The sequence below is a fragment of the Terrapene carolina genome, unplaced genomic scaffold (genome assembly GCF_002925995.2).
Source record: "Terrapene carolina triunguis isolate 2854851 unplaced genomic scaffold, T_m_triunguis-2.0 Scaffold58, whole genome shotgun sequence".
In the NCBI taxonomy this organism is placed as follows: Eukaryota; Metazoa; Chordata; order Testudines; family Emydidae; genus Terrapene; species Terrapene triunguis.
In genome coordinates, this window is record NW_020664409.1 from 67,109,810 (window position 1) to 67,133,966 (window position 24,157).

Below are 24,157 nucleotides of genomic sequence, written 5' to 3' on the forward strand. Positions count from 1 at the left end.
AGATGGTGCATATGTGTATGTGTATATATATTATTTGTTTAGATTGTCAACTCTGTGAGGCAGAGAGCATTGTTTTGTTCTGTGTTTGTACAGCACCTAACACAATAGGGTCCTGGTCCATGACTGAGGCTTTTAGGCACTATCTTAATAAAAATAAGAATATGTGAAAAGAATTAGTGAATTTCAAATGTCAGTTTTCTTTTGAGACACAAGGTGAGTGAGATGATATCTTTGGTTGGATCGTCTTCTGTTTGGTGAGAGAGGAAAACTTTCAAGCTTACACAGAGCTCTTCTTCAGGTCAGGGAAATATACTCAGTGTCACAGCTAAATACGGGGTGGAACAGGTTGTTTAGCATAAGGAGTTAACACACATTTCAAGGGACGTTAAAGGTGGATAGTTAAACTGATTGATAGAAAAGGAAACCAATAGAAATATTAAATGGAAAAGCCCCATGGATGTGCCTTTTCTTCAAAATATTCCCTGTATTAAAGAGCAATTCTCACTATTGATATTGATACAATAATGCAATTCAGTTTTTCCAGGTACTGCCTTTAGGGATTTATTTGCACCTGATGGTATCTTAACCGAGCCTGAACAGCTTTCCTGCTTTGTTTTCTGATAATGTTATTTTTCTGACAGTATTGGCTAAAACAAAAACATCCATCTGCATTGGATGAATTTGTACAACTTTACGAATGTAGGTCTACAATTAAATCACAAAGATAACACTGCTCTGTACCCAAAGGACATGGGAAAAAAGATCTGAGAATTCTTTAGTGTTCAAAGTGACCTTGGTCAAAGTTCTGGAAAAATAAATACATAAACCAATGAAGAAGAGTGGATGATAGACATGAGAAATATATGGAGATTAATGCTACAACCTTAGATGTTTTTCAAAAGCAGATTATAAATATTGCATTTTTTCCACAACATTTTAGGAAGTTTTAGGAAGGGATGGTGAAAGTCAGCAAAGTCAATGACCTAAAGCTGTCATATTAAAATAACATGAAAGGGTTTAATTATAGTAAAGGTCACAGGATGAAATTTCCATTCCAATTCTAATACTCAATTGTCCAGGAGGTAAATGGAAGTCCAGCCCAGGTAACAATGGTTCTCAATCACTTCCTGCAAATGTCTGAAGTTGAAACTGACAGGCCAATATCAGTATAAATGATATACCCTTTTTAAAATATGCATATTTGAAAAAATACATGATTTATTTTTTAAAAAACACAAATTTGCATGAAAACTAAATGAAGTAAAGCAATTAGCAGGGAATATGAAAACTGGCTCCAATATTCACCCAACTTTCAGACACCAGTGAGAAAAAAATGTTTGTCACTTAACAGAAAATGATTTAGTGCGGCGGTTCTCAAATGGGGTGAGCATCCTAAGGGAGGCATGAGAATGCATCAAGGGAGGCGTGAGCTGTGTCCTTTTTTTTTTTTTTTTTAAGAGTTCTCGCTGTCAGCCCCGCTGGCTGGGGCTCATGCAGAAGGGCCATGCGTACCTAGGAGGTGGGGATAAAGAGGGCAGCCGGAGCCCAGCCACCCAAGCTTGGGTTCTCCTTCTCCCCTCCCAATGCTTCACCAGGAAGCACCCCAGACTCAGGCTCTTCTCCCTCCCACCCAATCTCTCACCTTGAGGTGGCAGGTCTCCTGTTGTCAGCCCCAGGGTGGCAGCAACAGCACAGAAGTAAGAGTGGCAATGGGGTACTAAGTCTGCTATGAAAAGTGATGACAAATATCACTTTTCACATCGCCTCCCTTCTGTGCTGCTGCTGGCGCGGTGCTGCCTTCAGAGCTGAGTGGCAGTATATGTACTTGTGGGGGGGAGGGTGCACGTAAATGACTACTGACACAAAGAAGAGGGGCCTGATCAAATAAGTATGAGAACCACTGATTTAGTGCAATGCCAATTCCAACACAGCAACATTGTTTGAAACTAGATCAGGTTGAAATTTTTCATGTGGAAATTTTTTCCAACTGAACTGATTTTTTTTTTCCTTTCTGGGAAGCTGTCAGTTCCAGACAAAAAAAATGTCAGTTTTTCTATTGCAGATTTTGAAATGACATTTTTCATTTTAAATCAATATTTTAAAATGAAACAGTATTTAAAGTGAAAATTAATTAAAAATATTCATTTTGATAAGAAATGATTAAAATGGTATGAAACATCCAGTGGGAAATCCAATATTTTTCAACTAAAAATTTTCAAATAAAGATTTTTCATTCACAATTTCTATTGGGGAAAAAATCAGTTTTCTGGGCAGCTTACTCTGAAACTAAACAAATTTCTGTGGGGGAAGTGGTCAAAGACATAAAAAGTTTTATTTTAACGTTTGAATTTACCAAGGAAAGTTTGATGCCTGACACTTTCTGGGCTATGTGCCAGAGACCACGTCTGCTCACTCTACGGGTGGTCTTTCCACACTACTGCTTTCCACTCTGCTGTCCTCTAATCTGAAGCAAAGTCCTTACCAGGACAATGTGAGTCCTTGAAAGCTTTGTCACTTCAGTGTAAAACTGCCATAACTCCACTGACTTCGTTGGCATTATTCCTGATTTATATTGGCATAAATACCAGGTGAATTCGTCCCAGTGTCTATAAGGTGTCACAAATTTGTTTTGCTGAGGTGAAAGGGTTACTTTTCCACATGGCTTCCACTGTATAGGCACTATGATGTCCAATTTCCTGCAAAAATACCTTATTTATATAAGATAGCCCAAACTGCTTTCTGTTTAAAGCAGAGTTAAAGGCTCTGTGCATGAAATTGCAGTAGCCCTCTATTTCCACAGCTATTTTGTAAGTATGTGTATAACCACTTTAGTCAAGGCATTCCCAACAGAATAGGCTGTGATTTTTTCTTCATTGGTAACTGTCACTAGAACTAAAAATGGATTTATGAACATTTTCTATTGTGCCCTCATCAGATTAGCTCTGTCCTTGTGTACGACTCCAAGGAAGGGCAAAGAGAGTACAGTAAATAGATCCAGGGTGGGTAATGACTGCTCACATGTCAGATGTTAGAATATTTTCAGGATCACTATACACTCTTGGGGTAAGGGAATGGAGATACATTATGAAGTATACACGGCTTCTAGCATTTCACTGAAATGCACAGAGGATGTCTGAGAAAGTGACTGTTTAGGATAAAATTATATATGAAATTACAATGTATTTCCTCCTTTGTCAGTTAAACATATTTAAAACAATAAAGTACATTTTATGAATATAACTTGCCCCCTGAACTTTCTCTACTTCCTCTAAAGGGTTGTGTTTGTGGAAAGTCATTTTACATTGCAGTTCAATTTATTTTTTGAGGAAGGCAGAGATGATGGCAATCTATGGACCAGATTGTGGTGGCATAGGGACTAGTCAGAATCACACACCTTGTGCTCCCTGAGTATAAGATCCACTTCAAGCTAGCACCACAAATGTATTTGTTTAACTCTAAAAGGGACACCAGGAGGTGGGGGACATGGACCTATTATCTGTCTGGGTATTACCATATTTAAACGCTGAGAGCTGTGGTGGCTGGTATATAGTGGGGCTGCTGATGCTGCACTCCTTCAAACATTGGTTTGATCTCAAGGGGGAATTCTGGCTGAGTCACCATGGGCTTTCACAACAGCACGTGACAGCTACTTTTCTGAACAATGGTGAAGTGACTTAAAAGCACTATCTATCTCTTTTTCTAATCTCTATTCAGATCATTTCTAGACCAAAGATACATTATTAGCCCAAACTTACCAATATCTCCATAAACCACACAATTAAATTATAAAAAATATGAATTCTGTATATTAACCTTGACTGGTGTGATGCTTAAACCCGTATGCAAGGTAGCAAGATATATTTTTAAAGGACACTTTTATAACATCAGCTTAAAAGTAGTTCAAACTTGATCAGAATGTTAGGTATACTTTCCTCTTCTATTTTTTATTATTTATTTTCACAGCATCTTGTGTGCACGCAGACTCACTCTTAGCTGCTAAGCTTTGGCTTATGTTTATCAAATGTTTGCTTTCAGATATCAACATGGCAGGAGAACCAAAACCATACAGACCAAAACCTGGAAACAAGCGGCCACTTTCAGCCCTTTACAGGTAGGTTGTTTATTACAATAGCTGGGAACTAGTTGCAATTTTATTGGGAAAATTACACCAGCCTGAGGGCCTTGTTCCTATTTTAAGAATATATCCAACTAGATGGCAGGATATAGCCCATATGAGTTAAATGAAGTCGGTATTTTTCTCTATGTAACTAGAGTGTTTGGTGTTACACTACATCAAGAGGATGTTGAGTGGCAGAAATGTAAAGTCTTGTGGGAACCAAAAGTTTTAGAACATGAGAAAAGGGTGAGAACTGTGCTGTTAGATTTTATACTTCTTAAGAGATTCACTCCAGAACAATTACCTTTGACTTCATTGGCTAAAGCTGCCCATTTAGTGTTTTTATTGAGCACTTAATTGACACAAACACAAGAAGCAGGTTGAAAAAGCAGAATTCCTGCCTTATATGCACTGGCAAAAAAAAAAAGTACAAATAATAGCATGGATTTGATAGGATAACAAAAACCAAATGGTTTTTCTAATAAATAATCCCAGGAGGTGTTCAAATGCCTTCTCAGATCATCAGTGATGATTGTGCACAGATACAGAAAAGAAATAAAAAAACCAAATCAGCATATTGAGTGAAATCCTGGCCCCACTGATGTCATTGGGAAAACTATCATTGACTTCACTAGGGCCAGGATGCCACCCACAGCCCATAACCTTTGTATGCCAAGTAGAACAGGAAAAACATCTGCAGAGAAAATAAAATTATCTTCAAATTTGTATGAGTGCATTACATACCCAGAGAGCATTAAAATATTAACAAGCTATTTAACAAGTCATTTGTCAGTGTCAAATATGCCCTGACCCCCTGGGTATGTACTTGGATGGCTAGCGTGATCCACCAGCCATGGTACCCCCAACTATACTGCTATTTTTAACATACCAGATGCAGCAGAGCTAGCATGTGTCTGTCTACCCGAGCTGGGAAGCACACTCCCAGTTGCTCTATACATGAGCATTTAGTGTATGCCAGTGTAAATGACATGAAACTCAGATCCTCAGTCTGGAATTTGACCTTTCCCCCTAGATTGCTTTACTTTTAATACATTTAAACCATATCCTTAAATTTGATTTATTTGGTAAGAGGATTTTGTTTTGTTTTGTTTTTTGAGCGGGCAGGGGTATTTTGTTTGGTTGGGATATTTTGGGGTAGTATTAGCAGTAATGGAAATGGCGGTGCTTGACAGAAAATCATTTTAAACGTATTTTAAAACACATTATTTAACAAAATTGAGTGTGTGCCTGTGCGTGAGAAAGATAAAATTACATATGGATAGTTTAACAAACATGCTGGCCAACATGTTCAAAAGAGACTATTGATTTTGGATGCTTCCATTTCAGAATGCTCAATTTGAAGGCACCTTGAAGGGGTGTGACTTTCAGAAAATGCAAAGCACTTTCCTCCAAAACCAGGCTGCTTTAATGTGTTTCAAGTTGGACACCCACCAACTGAGGCAACCAAAATCAGTAGTTATTTTTAAAAGCTTGGCTGCTGCTTTTATTTCAAATCTTTATGCTCCATTGTATGAATATACTCTGAATTATTGTGACTACTAAAGTTAGGGCCTTGTGAACATAAAAAGTATCACCCAGTTTAAGTGCTAAGCATTATAAATTCTGCTTTACATCAAGTGGTGGAGGATTCTATGTTTAGAGTAGAAGGTCCTGAGTTTTTAATCACTACTGACAACTGAGTTCTGAAACTAGGGTTTGGTGGTATACTCCTGTGTAGCCATGGAATTGTTATATCTCTGTGTTACTGTTTCAAAAAGAGGCTAACCTGAAGAACCTGTGTATCTAAATGCAACAAGGCATTCTGGCTTCTACCATTTTATTTTGAAGGCTAAGACCTTTACTTTGGAATTTATGGCTGTTGTGTTTAAAAGGTTAAAATGAACTTTTTACTGACGTGACACCCAGCATTTTGAATGCATTATGAAACATTTGTAATGGTGGTCATCATTTTATCAAACTATTATGATGATATATTGTGTCTATGGACAACGGTATTTCATTGGCTTTATTTTTTCCACTCAAGGATTCATATGCAAAGTTTGAGAAAGCAGAGCCCCACATCTTAGTACATAAAAAGCAAACTGTATGTAGATGTTTCTGTAATTGTACATATTTTTATTTTTTTGCTAACATGCTGTTATTCACTTTCAGACAAATTTTCCACTTAATTAACTTTAGGTAATAGAGACAGGAGATAATAACCAGCAACTATAATAGTAGGGCTGTCAAGTGATTAAAAAAATTAATTGTGATTAATTGCACTGTTAAACAATAATAGAACACCATTTTGTTAAATATTTTTGGATGTTTTCTACATTTTCAAATATATTGATTTCAATTACAACACAGAATACAAAGTGTACAGTGCTCACTTTATATTTATTTTTATTACAAGTATTTGCACTGTAAAAAAACAAAAAGAAATAGTATTTTTCAATTCACCTAATATAAGTACTTTAGTGCAATCTCTTTATTATGAAAGTTGAACTTACAAATGTAGAATTATGTATAAAAAAGCTGCATTCAAAAGTAAAACAATGTAAAATTTTAGAGCCTGCAAGTCCACTCAGTCCTACTTCTTGTTCAGCCAATCACTCAGACAAAGGAGTTTGTTTACATTTGCAGGAGATAATGCTGCCTGCTTCTTGTTTATAATGGCACCTGAAAGTGAGAACAGGCATTCTAATGGCACTATTGCAGCCGGTGTCACAAGATATTTGCGTGCCAGATGCACTAAAGATTCATATGTCCCTTCATGCTTCAACCACCATTCCAGAGGACATGCATACAGGCTGATGATGGGTTCTGCTCGATAACAATCCAAAACAGTGTGGACCGACGAATGTTCATTTTTGTTATCTGAGTCAGATGCCACCAGCAGAAGGCTGATTTTCTGTTTTGGTGGTTCAGGTTCTGTAGTTTCTGCATTGGAGTGTTGCTCTTTTAAGGCTTCTGAAAGCATGCTCCATACCTCATCGCTCTCAGATTTTGTAAGGCTCTTCAGATTCTTAAACCCTGAGTCAAGTGCTGTAGCTATCTTTAGAAATCTCACATTGGTACCTTCTTTGCATTTTGTCAAATCTGCAGTGAAAGTGTACTTAAAATGAACAGCATGTGCTGGGTCATCATCGGAGACTGGTATAACATGAAATATATGGCAGAAGTAGGTAAAATAGAGCAGAGGACGTACGATTCTCCCCCAAGGAGTTCAGTCACAAATTTAATTAACACATTATTTTTTAACAAGTGTCATCATCGTGGAAGCATGTCCTCTGGAATGTTGGCTGAAGCATGAAGGGGCATACGAATGTTTAGCATATGTGGCACGTAAATACCTTGCAATGCTGGCTACAAAAGTGCCATGCAAATGCCTGTTCTCACTTTCTGGTGCCATTTTAAATAAGAAGAGGACATCATTATCTCCAGTAAATGTAAACAAACTTGTTCGTTATAGCAATTGGCTGGACAGGAAGTAAGATTGAGTGGACTTATAGGCTCTGAAGTTTTACATTGTTTTGTTTTTGAGTGCAGTTATGTAACAAAAAAAATCTACATTTGTAAGTTGCACTTTCACGACAAAGAGATTGCACTATGGTACTTGTATGAGGTGAATTGAAAAATGCTATTTCTTTTGTTTATCATTTTTACAGTTCAAATATTTGTAATGAAAAATAATATACACTTTGATTTCAATTACAACACAGAATGCAATATATATGAAAATGTAGAAAAACATCCAAAATATTTAATACATTTTAATTGGTATTCTATTGTTTAATTGTGATTAATTGTGATTAATTTATTTAATCGTGGTTAATTTTTGTGAGTTAATCACATGAGTTAACTGCGATTAATTGACAGTCTTACATAATAGTGATCATAAAGTCTTCCCAGTCAAGGAAATAACTAAATGGAAGGTTCCTAGACAATGGGTATGTTGTCACCTTCTCTCTCACACACACTCATCTCTGTATTTCTATATTTTGCCACACTTCTGCTGCACTGAGTTGCCCATTTTTACACACTAACTATCTGGAACTATTGTCTGAGGAGGCCAACATTTAGAGACCCTTGGTGAAATCCTGGCCCCAGTGAAGTCAATAGGAGTTTTGCCATGGACTTCAGTGGTGCCAGTATTTCATCCTCTCTCTTCAAGAATACTTTATTTTCCTTCTCTGTAAGCAGCTTCCTTACAGGATGGCTGATTGGAACAGGGAGCTTATCTGTTCATCCATCTTCAGAAACAGCAATAACTGAACTCTGATCAGCCAGCAAATATTTTTAAGTAACACGAACTGCCTTCCTCTAAGAGCTGAGATCTCTTCAATGATTCTAACTACTGCCAGCTCAGGATATTGTTTAGCACTATTGAACCACTAGCTCATTCCCTATTTCTCTCTTCTCTGCTTCTGCTGCTCCCAGTACCTTATTTACTTTTTACTACCTCTTTTTCTTTCTCAATCCTCTTTACATGCAATGTGTAATAATTTATCAAAAGTTTCCATTTTATGACACTCCTCTTCATATGTATGCAGCAGCTCTTGTTGGTATTTTGAGAAGTGCTGTTTCCATTTGTGCTGAGTAAGTTGCAAGGGACAGACAGACTGCCCACCTAGAAAGGCATTTGCTCTGGTAATCAAATCAGCTTTGAACTCTGGAACTAGACATCTGAGTTATATAGACTCGATGCTGCTCGCTTCAAATGTGTCTAGTCAAAATTTGCTGACAGTGAAAAGCTCACACGTTGGCTTGGTGAAGGACAAGTGATGAATGCAAATAACAGACTGAGCACGTCCTGTGGCTTTTATGAAGAGCACTTTCACAGTGAGTTATGTATTCTCTCTGCTGCTGTTTCCTTTAGCTCTGCACTGTGGCTCATGATACCAGTTACAATTTATGAATTCACAGTATATCTAAAGGACAGAGACGAGATGATAAATACTGTATGTTGCTGTTCAATATAGAACACACATCAATAAATAGATTCTAATAAATCTCAGCTTCCCACACTATATTGGACCTGGTCCTGAAGCCACTGGAGTTCATGGGAGTTTTGCCATGTACTTTAATGGGAGCAGAAATTAGCTCTTAATTTCTAAGGGCCAGATCCTGCCTGCCTGTGGATGCACAGTGAGCTGGAGGAGGGAGTCTCCCCACATTGCTTGCACAGTCCATGTAAAAAACAGGCAGAACTGTAGTCCCTTTTCCATGGGGCACACAGCACTTTAAAGAGGGCAATGAGGGAGGTGAGGTCATGACTCCACCCCAGACACACATTCCAGTTGTGCATGAGGAAGTACATTTCACCTTACCTAGGAGTGGCTGCCCTAGCTCCAGGAGGCATTCTATTGTCCTGAGAAAAGAATGTCTGCACAGGTTCCTCCTAGGTGGGGCAGGCATGCACCGCTCCTTAGTATGAGCTGTGCTTAATTCTATTTCTAATTTAGAGTCCAATCCTATAAGGTGCTGAGCATTCTCCATGCCCATTGATAAGAGTAGGGATTTAGGGTGCTCAACATGGCCCAGGTCAGGTCGTGAATTGTAGAAGACGAGTGAAAAACATTCATATGAAAATGTATTTTGTTACAAGCCAACTAAATACTTTTTTACAAGGTGTGAAAAACAGAGACATTTAACTGTCCAAAATGTACATTAGTGACTAATCATTTTCCTAATATCTTATTCCAAACTAAGTGCCTGATCACAGCCCTGCAAACATGAAACTCCCTGTTGAAAGAACTTCCTTGTGTTGCTTGGGCTCTAAAACCATTGTGAGAACGATAGAGGGCTTAGGCCTTGATTTAGGAAGATATTAAACACATACCTAATTTTAAACATGTAAGTTGTCCCATATATTAGAAGCACTTTTGCTCAAAACTAAGCACATGCTTAAGTACCTTGGTGACTCGAGTTTTATGCCTAGTGTAACTACTGGAGCCAATGACAGAGGTGTTCAGTGAGAGGGAGGAACATAAATCCCAGAGTGCCCAGAATTGGTGTAAACTTCCATATTTTAGTACAGTATGTCTACAGAAAACAAAATTAGACAAATCTATTTTAAATAGCTTTTTACCTGGCTCTAGCCTGAAGCAAATTTTAATTTTAATGACTAACTTATAGATCTTTGAACTACAAGGTACAGAATAGAAGAGCTGACACAACTATACAAATGCTGCTTTTGGGAGCACTGGCTTGGCAAAATAGTCACATGCTGTATTTTCAGTATTACCAGTATTTCAATTTGTATTTCATTAAATCAACTGCTCAGAAGCATCTGAAAATGCATTTGTGAATTGCTTTGAGATCAGCAACATACACTGGCATAAGAAAGTAGAATCAACCCCAAAGAATTTTGATGGGGTTGAAATCTGTTTTCTGTTCATTATAAAGGAATTTTTAAATAGTATGCATGTTCTTTTCAATTTCCTGGAACTTGCTAAACTAGGCAGTGAATTTAAGAACTAAAAGGTTCCCATCAGCTGTGGACCTTTTATGTAGTTGTTTTTTGTTTTGTTTTGTTTTTTAAGAACAAATAAGGCCAGGTTCTCTAGTGATGTTATTTTTGAATTCTGCAAGTTGCTTGTTGCCATTCCTTGCCGTATACATATTACTATTCATTGGCCTTTAAAGTAAATGTGTCAAACAAGAATTTAATGAGAGACATATTGCATATTACATGTTCTCCCACGTGTATTTTCCTACATCCCTGGCAGAACCCAGAGGAGCTCACCATTTTACATCCTAACTTACCTTCAGAGCTCCTCATGATGCCAGGGTAGGCAGGATGGACTCACTTCACTGTCACTCCTTAATTGCCTAATGCTGAGTTGTGCAGCCCATACTTCTATTCTTTCCACCCAGTGGCTAACATGATGCCAGCATATTTTATCTAACCTTTGTCATGCTGAGAACGAGAGATTGGGATTTAGAGTGAGACAAATAACAAATTGACTAGATTATGAGGAAACGGGGCCTTGAACTACTCAGTAAGATCCATCACTGTGAGGCCATAAACTTGCTCTACCTCCTTAGCTGGCCTGACTGCCACACCACACTATTATGGTGCTTACAGCATTGCCTGTCTGGACTCATGTAATAACAGACTGCACTCATATCAAAGGTTCCTCTCAGAGTCAGACTAACAGATTTTCCACTCTCCAAGACATTTTTAAAACTTGCAAATCTACATATTGGCACCATCTGACTATCACAAGATTCCATAACAATTTCCTATCAAGTTCCTAAATATACAATAGGTAATCCAATTGATTTGTGTTGTGAGGCGTATTTAGGACACTTGATTTATCATGCTATCAATTATCCACATTAAATAGCAAGTGCATTACAACGTATTAAAACCCATAACTGTTAAACAGATATTCTCAAGAACAAGATTAAATCATTCTATTTCAAATGCCCACATTTAGCTATGTTACTGGTGGGGTGTCCTTTATTATACAGTGTAGAGATGTTTTCTCACATGGTTATATTTGTATATTGAAGTTTTATTTATTTTTCTTTGACAAAAAACTTTGTTGATCTGAGTATCTTTTTCTGTAATCTCCATCCCAGGGTTGATTGAATTATGTTTCCCATCATGTTTCCTTTTGGTTACGTAGCTTTATGTTATAGATCAGGCTTAAACCACTGCTTATGCTCTTTCTGTACTTGGCATCTGCTCCTCAGATTTATTTTCAGATAGCTGTCATGGAGTTTGTTTTGTTGTGTTTTGACTTCCAATTGTCAGAGCCATCCATTGTTGTTCTGAGCAGTCTGGGGATTCTTGTTCATTTCAGGCGACAGCATGGAAAGCATAGTGATCATTTCTTTTACTGTAAAAAAAAAAAAAAAAAGATTCTTGAAGTCGCTCCACTGTATAGAAAGAATAATGGGGAGCTCTACCAGTTCAACTCACAAATAGCATTTCTATTCCATTTGAAAGTTGCAACATTCAGGATAATTCCTTCTTTAGTGTATCATTGGCTGTATACTAGCAGTATGCTATAACCCTGCTGGCATTTAGTGGAAATAATTTCAGGCCAGAAGGGGACCTCCAGCAGTGGTAGGGAGCTTACCTTGGAGAAGAAAAATTCCAGATGAAACCCTTTTGAGGTGGGAGAAAACTTAGAGTACTGGGCAACTCTGAAGAGACAAGCAGAAGCTGCATATATCAAACTGGATGAACTAGTACACCTGTGACACCCTGTAGCCCATGTTCACCATTTTTATATGGTTATATTTTGTATTAAGTATGCCATGTGAGGTATCGTTTAAAAACTCATAATCTACTGAATATCATTGTCCTGTTAAAATGTGTGTATCAGCATTGTATATGGAGCTATGAAATTTTACTTATGACTGTTACTGAAATATACTGTAGTTCTGGGTAATGCCTTCAGACCATTTTTTCAAGAGATAAAGGCACACTGGCTAGGTGCTAAAAGGCCATTATCTATTTAATCAGAGATTCACCAGGAGGGGAGTTGTAAATGAGAAATTTACAATTAACCTGAAGAACAGCTCACATTTGCCATGTAACTGCCTGACCCCATGACCCAGCAAGGACTTTAGTAAAAAGGGTCAGGATATAAGAAGGGCGGGAAAAGAGGCCTCTGACCACTTTTCCTCTCTTCACCTTATATCGGTCTGCTCGTAAGATCAATGAGTACCTGAAGAACACTGAACTAAGGGGAGTGGTCCCAGGCGGAAAAGAAATCCAGCCTGTGAACTGAGAACTGTCTATAGCATCTAGTGGGGGTGAGAAAGCTATTTGCTGCAAATTTTATTTAGCTTGGTAAAGTTTAGGAATGAGGTTGCAGTTTTATCTTTTTATTTCTTTTGTAGCCAGTTCTGACTTTTATGCCTTATCACTTATAATCACTTAAAATCTATCCCTCTTTAGTTTGCTTTATTTAAACCAGTGTGTTTTGGTTGAAGTGTTTGGGGAATCTCTGCTCAGGTTAACAAAGGCTGGTGCATAATAATTTCTTTTGGTGAAATTACAGACTATTAATGAGCTTGCATTGTTCATGAATGTGTTTCCCCAATCTCTCAAAATACACCCAGTTTTCCATGTTTCCCTTCTAAGGCCCTACAATGAGAGCCCCTTCCTTGACTGAACCATGATGCCTCCTCCACCAGTCGAAATCCAGGGTCACAAGGAATACTACGTTCATACCATCCTTGACTTCGCTATTCAATTGCTGTCTGTAGCATGGTGCCTGATCCCAGCCTCCTGGTAATCTGATCCTACCTGCCTCCTGATGCCTGACTCTCAGTTCACTTGTCTCACACTCTGACCTACAAGTAACCTGACCCTACCTGAAGCCTGACTCTTGGTTTGCCCTCTGGCCCATCTCTGATTCTTATCTCCTGGTACCTGACTCAGCCTGACTCCTGCTGTGACCACTAAGTCTGACCACCTGTGTCTTGGTCATGACAAGGTGATTGCCAACACTTGCTTTAAGAAAAGAGAAAGTCATTGTACACATACTGAAGTAGCATAGTAACAACACAAATAGAGTTCTTGCTAAACCTAGTAAACTAGAGGAAGATGATTAAGGATTGTAAGGTTATCCCAAGTGAAGTAGTCTCACCCCAACACAAGCCATTGGTGGTAATGATCGTGACTGATCCCAGAAGTTGGGAATGGGCAACAGGGGATGGATCACTTGATGATTACCTGTTCTGTTTATTCCCTCTGGGGCACCTGGCATTGGCCCCTGCTGGAAGACAGGATACTGGGCTAATGGACCTTTGGTCTGACCCCGTGTGGCCGTTCTTATGACTGGCAAATGGACCTGGTGTGAGCTTTTCTCCAACAAGACATGCATCATGATATGGGGAGTGCACAGTGTGAATGCAGACAAGTTTAGGGAGACAGTCACAAGCTTTGAGCTGAGAGATACGCAGATTAGAACAGCAGAAAAGGAATGGTGTATCTTCAAGATTGCATTCATCCAAAAAGCTGAAGTGCTATGTGAATGCATTAAGCTGGATAGACCACAATCTCATGAAGAATGGTGGTGGAACAAGAAGTTCAGAAAACCATAAGAAATGAGAGAAGCCACAAAGCTGATGGAAAAATAAGGCTTTGAAAGAAGCAGCTGCCACCTATAGAGTCTCCAAGTGGCCAGCAAAAGAAGTCAGAAAGGCAAGAAACCTAGTCTTAGATGAGCTATATAATGAGCTGAACAACTACCCTGAACATGCCAAAAATATATATATATGCAATTGTGCAGACAAATTAAAAGAAGGAAGGCAGACAAAGCGAGCGCACCATTTTTATAGGATCCTGGGGCAGTCTGCTTGTGACAGGAGACACGGTATATAGCCAATGGTGAGAATACTCTGAGAGTCTACATAATGAGAAAAACCCTTTATATGCTATGCTACCATTGTGTGAACCAATAATTACAGATGTCAATGACCTGTCAGAGGCAGACTTCAAGGCTGCACTGATGAAGATGGCACCTGGAAAAGTAGTATGTCTGGACAAAGTCACAGCAGAAATTATCAAAGCCTTGAGATAGGTTATGTGCACTGGCTTAAATGAGTCCTGTGCGCAGTTTGGAAAACACAAAAAACCTCAAGAGAATGGAGAAGTCCATATTAGTACCGATATACAAATAAAAAGGTGACATACATGACAGTTCAATGACTGAGGAATTAAGCTGCTGTCCCACAGCATGAGACTATTAGAATCATAGCTGCATTTCACCAAGTAGTAAAGCCCATTTTAGGAAAGAAGCAGTTTAGTCTTATAAAAGGAAAAAGGATGATGGTGGAAAAGAAGCTTGAGGGAAACAATGAGCATGTTTCAGCTTTCCTCAATTTGAAGAAAACATTCAACAAAGTAACTAGGGGATGGTTGATGCCTCTGCTATGATTCTATAGGGTGCCAGATAGGGTGACCAGATAGCAAGTGTGAAAAATCGGGACGGGGGTAGAGGGGTAATAGGTGCCTATGTAAGAAAAATCCCCCAAAATTGGGACTGTCCCTATAAAATTGGGACATCTGGTCACCCTAGTACCAGAGGACCTTCTCCAGATGGTGATGGATTTGTATGATGGTTCCATGACAAAAGTGTGGACTCCTTTCAGTGCAATGGAGGGTTTTGCAGTGAAGACTGGGCTCCACTAGGGATCAGTGCTAAGTCTATTCCATCACAGTCATGGATAGTACTTCATAAACACATCCAAATGGAAGGTGGTATGAAGTTGATCTGTTCAGACAATACTGTGTTAATGGCAGATAATGAGGATGATTTGGTCCTGGTGATGGATGCCTGGATCAGGTAACTAAAACTGTTGCCTCAAAATGAGTAAAGAGAAGATTGAAGTTATTGGGTGATTCACTTGGAACCAAGATAGATGAATATCAAAATTGAATGCCAGCACATAAATCAGGTTTCTGTGTTTAAGTACCTTTGGCACTGGTCAGCGGCAAATGGAGAAATTGACAGAGAAGTGCAAACAATGCTGCAAACAAGGTTGGTGCAAGATAAGTGGTGTGATTTTGATAAACAGATGCCCAGACTACTTAAGGGACAACTATACAAAGCCAAGATAAGACCAGATCTTCTGTATTGATCAGAGACATGGGCTGAGAGAGAACTTGAGAAGAATTGAAGTCATTGACATGAAATGTTTGAGGCAATGAGAGGGGTGACAGTGCTGGTCCACATGCAGAATGATGTCTTTAGGGAGTGAGACTAGGATATGCAGTATCAGAGAGAAGCTGCAAGAGAGGAGGCTGAGGTGCTATAGACATGGATGATGGATGGATGAAGGGAATCCTGTTAGAAAGCCATTGCAGATGAGAGTTAGTGGGCATAAAACAAGAGAATGGCCAAGAAAATAGTGGGGGGACTGTGTATTGGAGGATGGAGTGAATGTGGAGACAGTGTTGGACTGGCAAGCCTGGAAAAGATTGATTTGGCAACTCAACCCCTGCTAGCCAGGGAAAAGGAGAAGAAGAATTTTAGGTTTGTCTCTCTTAGTTGAATATCTCAAAATATCTGAGTACTTTCTTCTCTTTTCATTCCTCTTTTTTCCATTATGCATGTGTTTCTCTTTGTTCTTGATTTTCAAGAGACTCTAGATATTAACTTAGCAAAATATAAATTAAATCTGTTTGCTCACTTTTTTCCAAATATCTTAAATTGCCATGACTTTAGAAAAAAAACATTAGACAGTGCCATATTCTTCCCATTCATATACAGAACTGTTTTTTTCCATTTAGTCCTTTAAACATTTTCTTATCAAAGACTATGCTATATTATTTTAAGCTCACTGTAAGCATGTGACTCACTAGCCAGGGCACCTCTGGTAACTGGGTGTGGCATAGTAAGTTCCTCTCCTGCAACACCCCCTGCTGGCAATGGTTCCAGCCCTACGGTGTCTGCTGCTTCTTGCAATTTGGTCATCTGGTTGAGTTGCATTTAGGCCCACCCCTTATGGGGTAAACTAGCAGTCCAACAACTAGTCCTTTCACCTTCATGTTGGACCCTCGGTCCAAGTCTGGGCTCACTAATCCTGGTATCAGTGGGGTTCTTACACCTTGTCAGGAGGGGGCTCTGCTCCACTTTTCTTGGTGGGCTGATAGGGGAACCCAGGTCCTCCCTCTCAGTGGGTTCCATTCCAGGGACCCTTGGATAGGCAGCCAAGATATGACTACACCATTTCCTTGCTGCTTCCATGGACCACATCCTGCCTTCTCCTGTCTTGTGTCTTTGGTTCAGCCTCTTCCTGGGCTCCAAGTATATCAGCTCCACTTCTGCTCTTCCACTGGCTCCCTACAGAGGTTCTTAGCCCTTTCTGCTCTCCAGCTGGTTCTGATGGAGAGTTTTCTCCACTCCTTTCACAGGGCAGTCCTCCTCCCTACAAGCCTCTCCACCACCATCAAGAGTTTTGGATGGGCTTCCTTCTTGACTCTCCTTCTTAACTGCTGCAGGCTCCCTGTTGCAGGCCTACCTTCCTATCTACCAGCAAGACCACTCAACTACCTGACTCCAGCCCGGCTTCTCTCACTGAATGACCGGCAGAGATCTGCTCTCCTTCCTGGTCAAGCCTTAAGTGAGTCAGGTTCAGCCCTTTTAACTCCTTCCTTCAGGTTTGATGCCTACTGCAGCTGTAGCAGGAGGAGGCTGATTGTGTCCACCGGCTCACATTAACCCTTGCAGGCCCAGTGCAGGGTTGGTACACCCCAACACAGACAGGCAGCGTAATGCTCCTCCTGACTCAGATTAACATCTTACATTTTACAAAAACATATTCTGTTGGTGCCTTTGATTATATTTCACCATGAAATGAGCTATTTGATTTCCAACATTATTGATGTTACTCTAAGAAGGACACTGCTTTTATAATCTCATTGTGATGAGAAATCTATTGTCACATTGAAAGTGGTCAGAAAACAACATTCTTAAAAAATGTTTAGATGGGGCATATTGTGAGTGCAGTGAGCAGGGATTTAATCCCTTTTTTTCATGAGCATTAATGGGAATTGTTGAACTTTGCACTCAAAAATTGTCATCAATCTTGTAATTGTTATGCAGGCAAAATTCACATTGGATGCAATGGGAGTTTTGCCTGTATCAGGAAGTGCTGTCTCCACAGTGACAAAAATGGTACAGCCATAAAGATGTCATGCAGACCAGGTCTATGGTATATTGAGTTAGAAAATGTTCATATATAAACCATTCTTCAATAGTAACTATTTGCTGTTGACTCTATTTGGCCTTTAAGGCAGAGCCCCTTGTGAAATGCCTGTCAATTAACAAATCAGTGCTCCTGAACTACTTATTCTTTAAAGTTTGCAGAATCTTGTCCCACTCTATTTTTCACCTTCCAGGTGGGAAAGTCTCAGCCTTTTAGTTCTGCTGAATGAGCGCTATAGAGACCCTCCTACCTGAGTCAGCAGAATAGCTCTGCTCCTCCACACAGCTGTTGATGCTTTTTCCCCCTTGTAGAAGAAGGCTTGTGGTATTGCATGATTGAGAATTTTTCTCCCACAAGATCCTAGAGCCTGGACTCCATATTACAGATATGCTGAGAGATTAGGTACTTTATAAGCATGTTTTATGAAAGCATACATCCTGTTTCCTTGCTTCCTTATAATCTTTCCTTCTCCAGCTGCTTTCTTTAATTTATAATCTGATCGTTCTCCCTTTTTTGTCTCCTGCAGATTCTAAAACAGAATACAGCATCTGTTTAAAAACAGCTGAGAAATTACAACTAATGACTTTTTGATATCTCTGGTTGTTTGTATCTAAATGGGACAGAAAAAAATACCTTTTTACTCCTTTCTTTTTCAAATCTGAGCTAATAATGAGAATGAAGGAAGTTTCCAAGGAGTCTTCTTTGGCTTCTAATCCAAAACTTCTGGAAAGGTCTGAAGTATTTGGAGAAGTGAGTTACACATAATTGATGTCCTTAGATTTCCACCCATATACAGTAGTCATATAGCTAGACAGGAAAACAGTCTTTTCCTTACAAGACAGTAAGAGGGCCCAATGCTATAAGTCCTGTATACATGGAATTTCCATTGATTACAATTGCAGTTCTGCATGTGAATTTTTTGCAGAATCAGGGCCAAAAATTGAGCTAGTATTTTATATAAATGATCTCATTTAGTGATATTAGAGAAGGAGGAGTATGAGAGAGTATATCTCCCCAATAAAAATGCCAATTATCTTTACTTCCTGATTTCTCACTACCCTCTCAAGAAATAAAAAATAAAATAAAAAAGAGAAACTGGAACTTACTCATCAAATCCTAGCAGTAAAGTTGACTCATTCAGTAGTTCTTCAGCTGTGCTTTTACTAGGTTAAATGAAAGAGTAGAAGCTGCTATACATATATAAAGCAAAATTAGAAGCAGGTATTCTGTCATGCATTTATATTAGAGTCATAGCAAGGTTGCACTACTAGAAACTGTATTTACAGTAGATTAGTAATACTCATGTTGTAGGAACCTTAAAAAAAAGGGGGAATACAGGAGACCTTTGGAATAAAACAATGAATGCTTGTGCTAATGGGAAACATACAATGACTCCTTGTCTTAAAATCAGAAAAGTTAAAATTTATGAGGCCTTCAGTGGTGCATTTAAATAGGCAATCAGGGATGCCAGGGAGTGCTGTGCTTCTGAGCACAGATTTGTGGTCCATAATTAGGCACTGGATCCCCCATAACAATAATCTTCCTAATTGTATGTCAGGCTGTAATTTTGCCTCGGAGTTGCTGATGTGGCACTGTAAGGGCACAGTTCAAGGGGACTGCAAAAGGCAGCAGAAATATGAGATTGGATTATAGCTTTGGTATTTTGTGACTAAACAAAGGTTAAAAAAATGGGGAGGTTGAATAAGTGTGAGATTGCTAGTTTTCAACCAGCAGTTGGATAGTAACTGAGGAGAAGATTTAAAGTACACAGAGTTAAAGAGGAAATGGGCTATAGAATATGATTGAAAATAGATGTATAGAAGGAGAGACTGGACTCTGATGCAGGAAGACTTATAAAAAAGACTATTCACAGTTCAGTATTAGTTGTGAAATACTCCTATAGTGTATTATCTGATGAATGTTTTTGGATACTGTCTGGACCATTCTCAGATGCACTAACTATCCAGATATGATTTAGTACTGATGTTAGTTTATTCAATAAATACTTTAGGGTTTTTTTAATTAATTATGCTTCTTATGGTATTGCCTAAGGGCCAACCAAGAATGGGGCCCCATTGTGCTAGGCACTGTACACACATAGATTAAGTAGACAGTCCCTGCCCTGAAGAGCTTACTATCTAAATAGACACAGGACTGGGGAAAAGGCATACCACACAAACAGAGTGAACAGTGGGATACAGCAAATATAATGTTAGTGCCACAATTTCTTTCGGTGAGTGAAGGCAGGGAACACAATGAAAGTTTACTGAAAGAATAGGGAAGGGAAGGGGTGAGGGGTACAGCACAGGGGATGAGGGGATAAGAGGAGGAGGCATGGCGTGAGGGGACTGTGAGGGAAGGGAAAGGAGGAGAGCTGGAGCAAACAGCCAATCAGCACAAGACAAAGTCAGTCCAGTTACATTGCTGATTCATATTGAGGTTGTGATCCGCAACTCCCAGATCCTTCTCAGCAGTTGTGCTGCCAAGCCAGTTTTCCCCATTCTGTATTTGTGCATTTGGCTTTAATTCCCTAAGTGTGTAGCACCCTACATTTTTCTTTGTTGAATTTCATTTTGTTGTCTATAACCCAGTTCTCCAATTTATCAAGATCCCTCTGAATTTTTAGCTTTATCTTCCCAAGTATTGGCAGCCCCCTCCCAGCTTTGTGTCATCTGCAAACTTGATCAGTATGCTATCTATACCTACATCCAGGTCATTAATAAAGATGACACCGGACCCCAAACAGATCCCTGTGGAACCTCACTTGAGACCTTCCTCCAATCCGACATCATTCCATTAATAATTATTCTTTATTTGTGGTTATTTAACCAATTATGTGTCCACTTAATGGTAGTTCTGTAGAGCCTGCATTTCTCCAGTTTACTTATCAGAATGTCATGTGGGACGGTGTCAAAAGCCATGCTGAAGTCCCCCTATATTATGTCCACTGCAGTCCCCCTGTCCACCAAATCAGTTACTCTGCCAAAGAAGGAAATCAAGGTAGTTTGGCGTAATTTGTTCTTGGTAAATCCATGCTGATTGCTCGCGAATACCCCTTCATCCTCCAGGTATTCACAAACTGAATGTTTTATACAGACTTCTTTTCCTGGTGACTAAAGACTACTTTATCAATTCAAGGATATCTAAAACTGAGTCATTATGATAGAAAGCATCTGTTAGATTAATTCCTGATAAGATAAAAGCATTCTTCAGAGATTATTTTATTAATTACAGAAAACATCTTCCCCGTATGGGTTACAAGTGGGTCCTTTTGGACATTTCCCTAAAGGTCAAGAGTTTAGAGTAAAAAGGTATGACATTCCGGGGTGCAATCCAGATAGGGTGACCAGATCGCAAGAGTGAAATATCAGGACACATTGGGCGAGTGGGGCGGGGGGAGGGGAGAGGACGACAATGACAGACACAGGTGCACAGAGCCATGAGAGGGGGCCCTAGGAAGCTGCGAGAGGGGGCCCTAGGAAGCTGCGAGAGGGGTTGTACGGCCCCTGCTGCAATCCGCACCACAAGCCACAGGGCAAGGACACCTATTGAATTCAATGAGAATTTTGCATGTGAATTGATGTACCTAGTTCTGAGATTATAAAGCCAGAAGGGATCCGGTGATCACCTGGTCTCACCGCCTGTATAGCACAGACATAGAACTTTCCCAAAATAATTCCTAGAGGATAGCTTTTAGAAAAAACTTTTAGAAAAACACCATAGCCCTTAGTATATTGTTAATCGTTAATTACTCTCACCATTGAAAAGGTATGCCTTATATCCAGTCTGAATTTGTCTAGCTGCAACTTCCAACCATTGGCTCATGCTCTACCTTTCTCTGCTAGACTGAAGTGCCCATTATTAACTATTTGTTCCCCATGTAGATACTTACAGTCTATAACCAAGTCACTTCTTAACCTTCTTTTTGTTAAGCTAAATAGCTTGAGGTCCTTGAGTCGATCACTATAAGGCATGTTTTATAATCCTTTAATCAGTCTTGTGACTCTTCTCTGAACACTCTCCAATTTATCAATATCCTTCTTAAATTGTGCACACCAGAACTGGACATAGTATTCCAGCAGTGGTTGCACCAGTGCCAAATACAGAGATAAAATAACCTCTCTACTCCTGCTTGAGATTCCCCTATTTAGGCATCTGGTCACCCTATTTCTGTATGCATTTCCCCAGGTTTTTTTGTAAAAATCAAAACTGAACTGCCCCAGAAATTCTGGCATGTGGAATCATTGTGAAACTCGCATGGCTCCAACCCTGCCGATGAACCTTTAGATCCACTGCACAGACTTCTGCCACTTGAGCTAATGGAGTAAGTGATGGCAGAGGCAGTAGGTTGTCATCCTATATGTGATAGATCAGCTCTATAGGGGGATGAGACACTTTTTTTGCTACTGGGTTTCACAGATATCTGTTGACAGAAGAGGAACTGTGAAACTCAGGAATCCTGGGTCTATTCCAGGCTCCTGAATGGAGTGGTCTCTAGTAGTCAAAGACCCTTCTTCCCCGTCCCCTCCAGTCTATGTCTATCCTATTGCTGTCTAACCCGCCCCAGCTCCTCATCTGATTTCAACTGCCCCCCACTACCGCTCTGGATTCCTTGTCCCAGTTTCCTGGTCCTGTCTCAGGGCTGGTCCACACTAACCCCCCACTTCGAACTAAGATACGCAACTTCAGCTACGTTATTCACGTAGCTGAAGTCGAACTATCTTAGTTTGAACTTGGTCCACACGCGGCAGGCAGGCTCTCCCGTCGACTCCGCGTACTCCTCTCGCTGAGCAGGAGTACCGGCGTCGACGGCGAGCACTTCCGGGATCGATCCGGGTTCGATTTATCGCGTCTAGACAAGACACGATAAATCGATCCCAGAAGATCGATTGCTTACCGCCGGACCCGGAGGTAAGTATAGACATACCCTCACTCTCCTCTCTCCCCGCCCCCATCCCTCAGATGGGATGTTCGTTCCAGACTGGCTTCCCAACATTTCAACACTTCCCATTCTAAATTTTCGGTTGCTTAACTATAGGCTAGCTCTGCCTACAACAAAGCATATTCAGAACCTCTGATTAAAGGGATTATAAGTGTAGCAACCTAGATCATAGCTAGTCACCAAAGATTGAACCCAAGCCATCCAGACTTAAAAGCATGAGCTTCTACTACTTGAGTTCAAGATATAACTCCCTTAGCTGGTAGCTATACAGTTATCCTCTAAAAATCCACCAGAGGAGGGCACAAAACACATGTTGGACAGTGAATTACAAAAGTGCCAAATATTATTATTAGACCTGCAATACTTTTCACAATGAACATCAGCGGGGGATAAACTGGGAGATTAAGAATATTTGGAAAACAATTTTAGAATAACATTCAGTGCTGTGGTTTAAAAGAAAAAAAACCTGTTAAAACTCATAACTTAGCAGTATTCAGTGTTTGAAAAAAAACAACTTTTAGGAGCTATGGGATACAAGTTAAGAATGTTGAAACAGGAAGATGTTATGCTTAGTTACCACTTGGGCAAGGCGGCGTGCTATGTAATACTTGCAAGATTTCACTGTAATGTTTTACAATATATAGCAGCGCAATGCTGATTCCATTGATATTGTTGAGCAATTCATGCTGATTTTATTTCAGCCCACATCTTAATAGTTTTGAATACTATAGATCACAATTTTCAGCTCAGTTGGTCTGAACATGCAGAGCTTTAAAACTGCTATGCTCTAAACTGTATATTAACTACAATTTTATAAACGTGCATGTCAGAGAACTGTGTGCCACTACTACTAGACAGTGGCACAAGGCAATTCAGTGTGAATCACAGAAATGTAGGACTGGAAGGGACATCAACAGGTCATCTAGTCAAACCCCTGCACTGAGGCAGGACTGAGTAATAACAACACTAGACCATCCTTGACAGGTGTTTGTCTAACCTCTTAAAAAACTCCAATGACTGCTATTCCATAACCTCTCTAGGGGTCGCGTCGCTGGCGGGTCGGGTCAGGTCACGTCGAGGGGGGCGGGGGGGACTCAGTCTCTCTGCCCACTGCCGGCGTCTACAAGCCACGCCCCCCCAGCATGCAGCCGAGCTGCGGAGAATTCCTCACTGCCTGCCTCACCTCTGAGTGTGCCTCGGGCTGCTGCTGCATTCTGTAGGTTCCTGCCGGCCGGCAGGCAGACACCAGCTGGGAGCTCAGCTGTGCAGCGCTGCCCCAGGGGCCCCGGAAGAATAAGTGAGTGGTGCCGGCATGCCGCAGTCCCCCGGATATCGGGACAAAGTGCGTCCCGACCAATGTAAGGTCGGGACTTGGGACAAGTCCCCTAAAATCGGGACTGTCCCGTCAAAATCGG

At 40.0% G+C, this 24,157-nt stretch overlaps 1 protein-coding gene across 2 annotated transcripts in view; it reads left to right on the forward strand.

Moving 5' to 3' along the window:
- RALYL (RALY RNA binding protein like) overlaps positions 1–24,157 on the forward strand; it is a 315,944-nt gene that overhangs the window by 194,847 nt on the left and 96,940 nt on the right. For both annotated transcript variants that reach the window (XM_029913440.1, XM_026662827.1), the window contains exon 2: positions 4,036–4,111. In XM_029913440.1, coding sequence (XP_029769300.1) covers positions 4,036–4,111 — 76 coding nt within the window. The remainder of the gene's footprint in view (positions 1–4,035; positions 4,112–24,157) is intronic.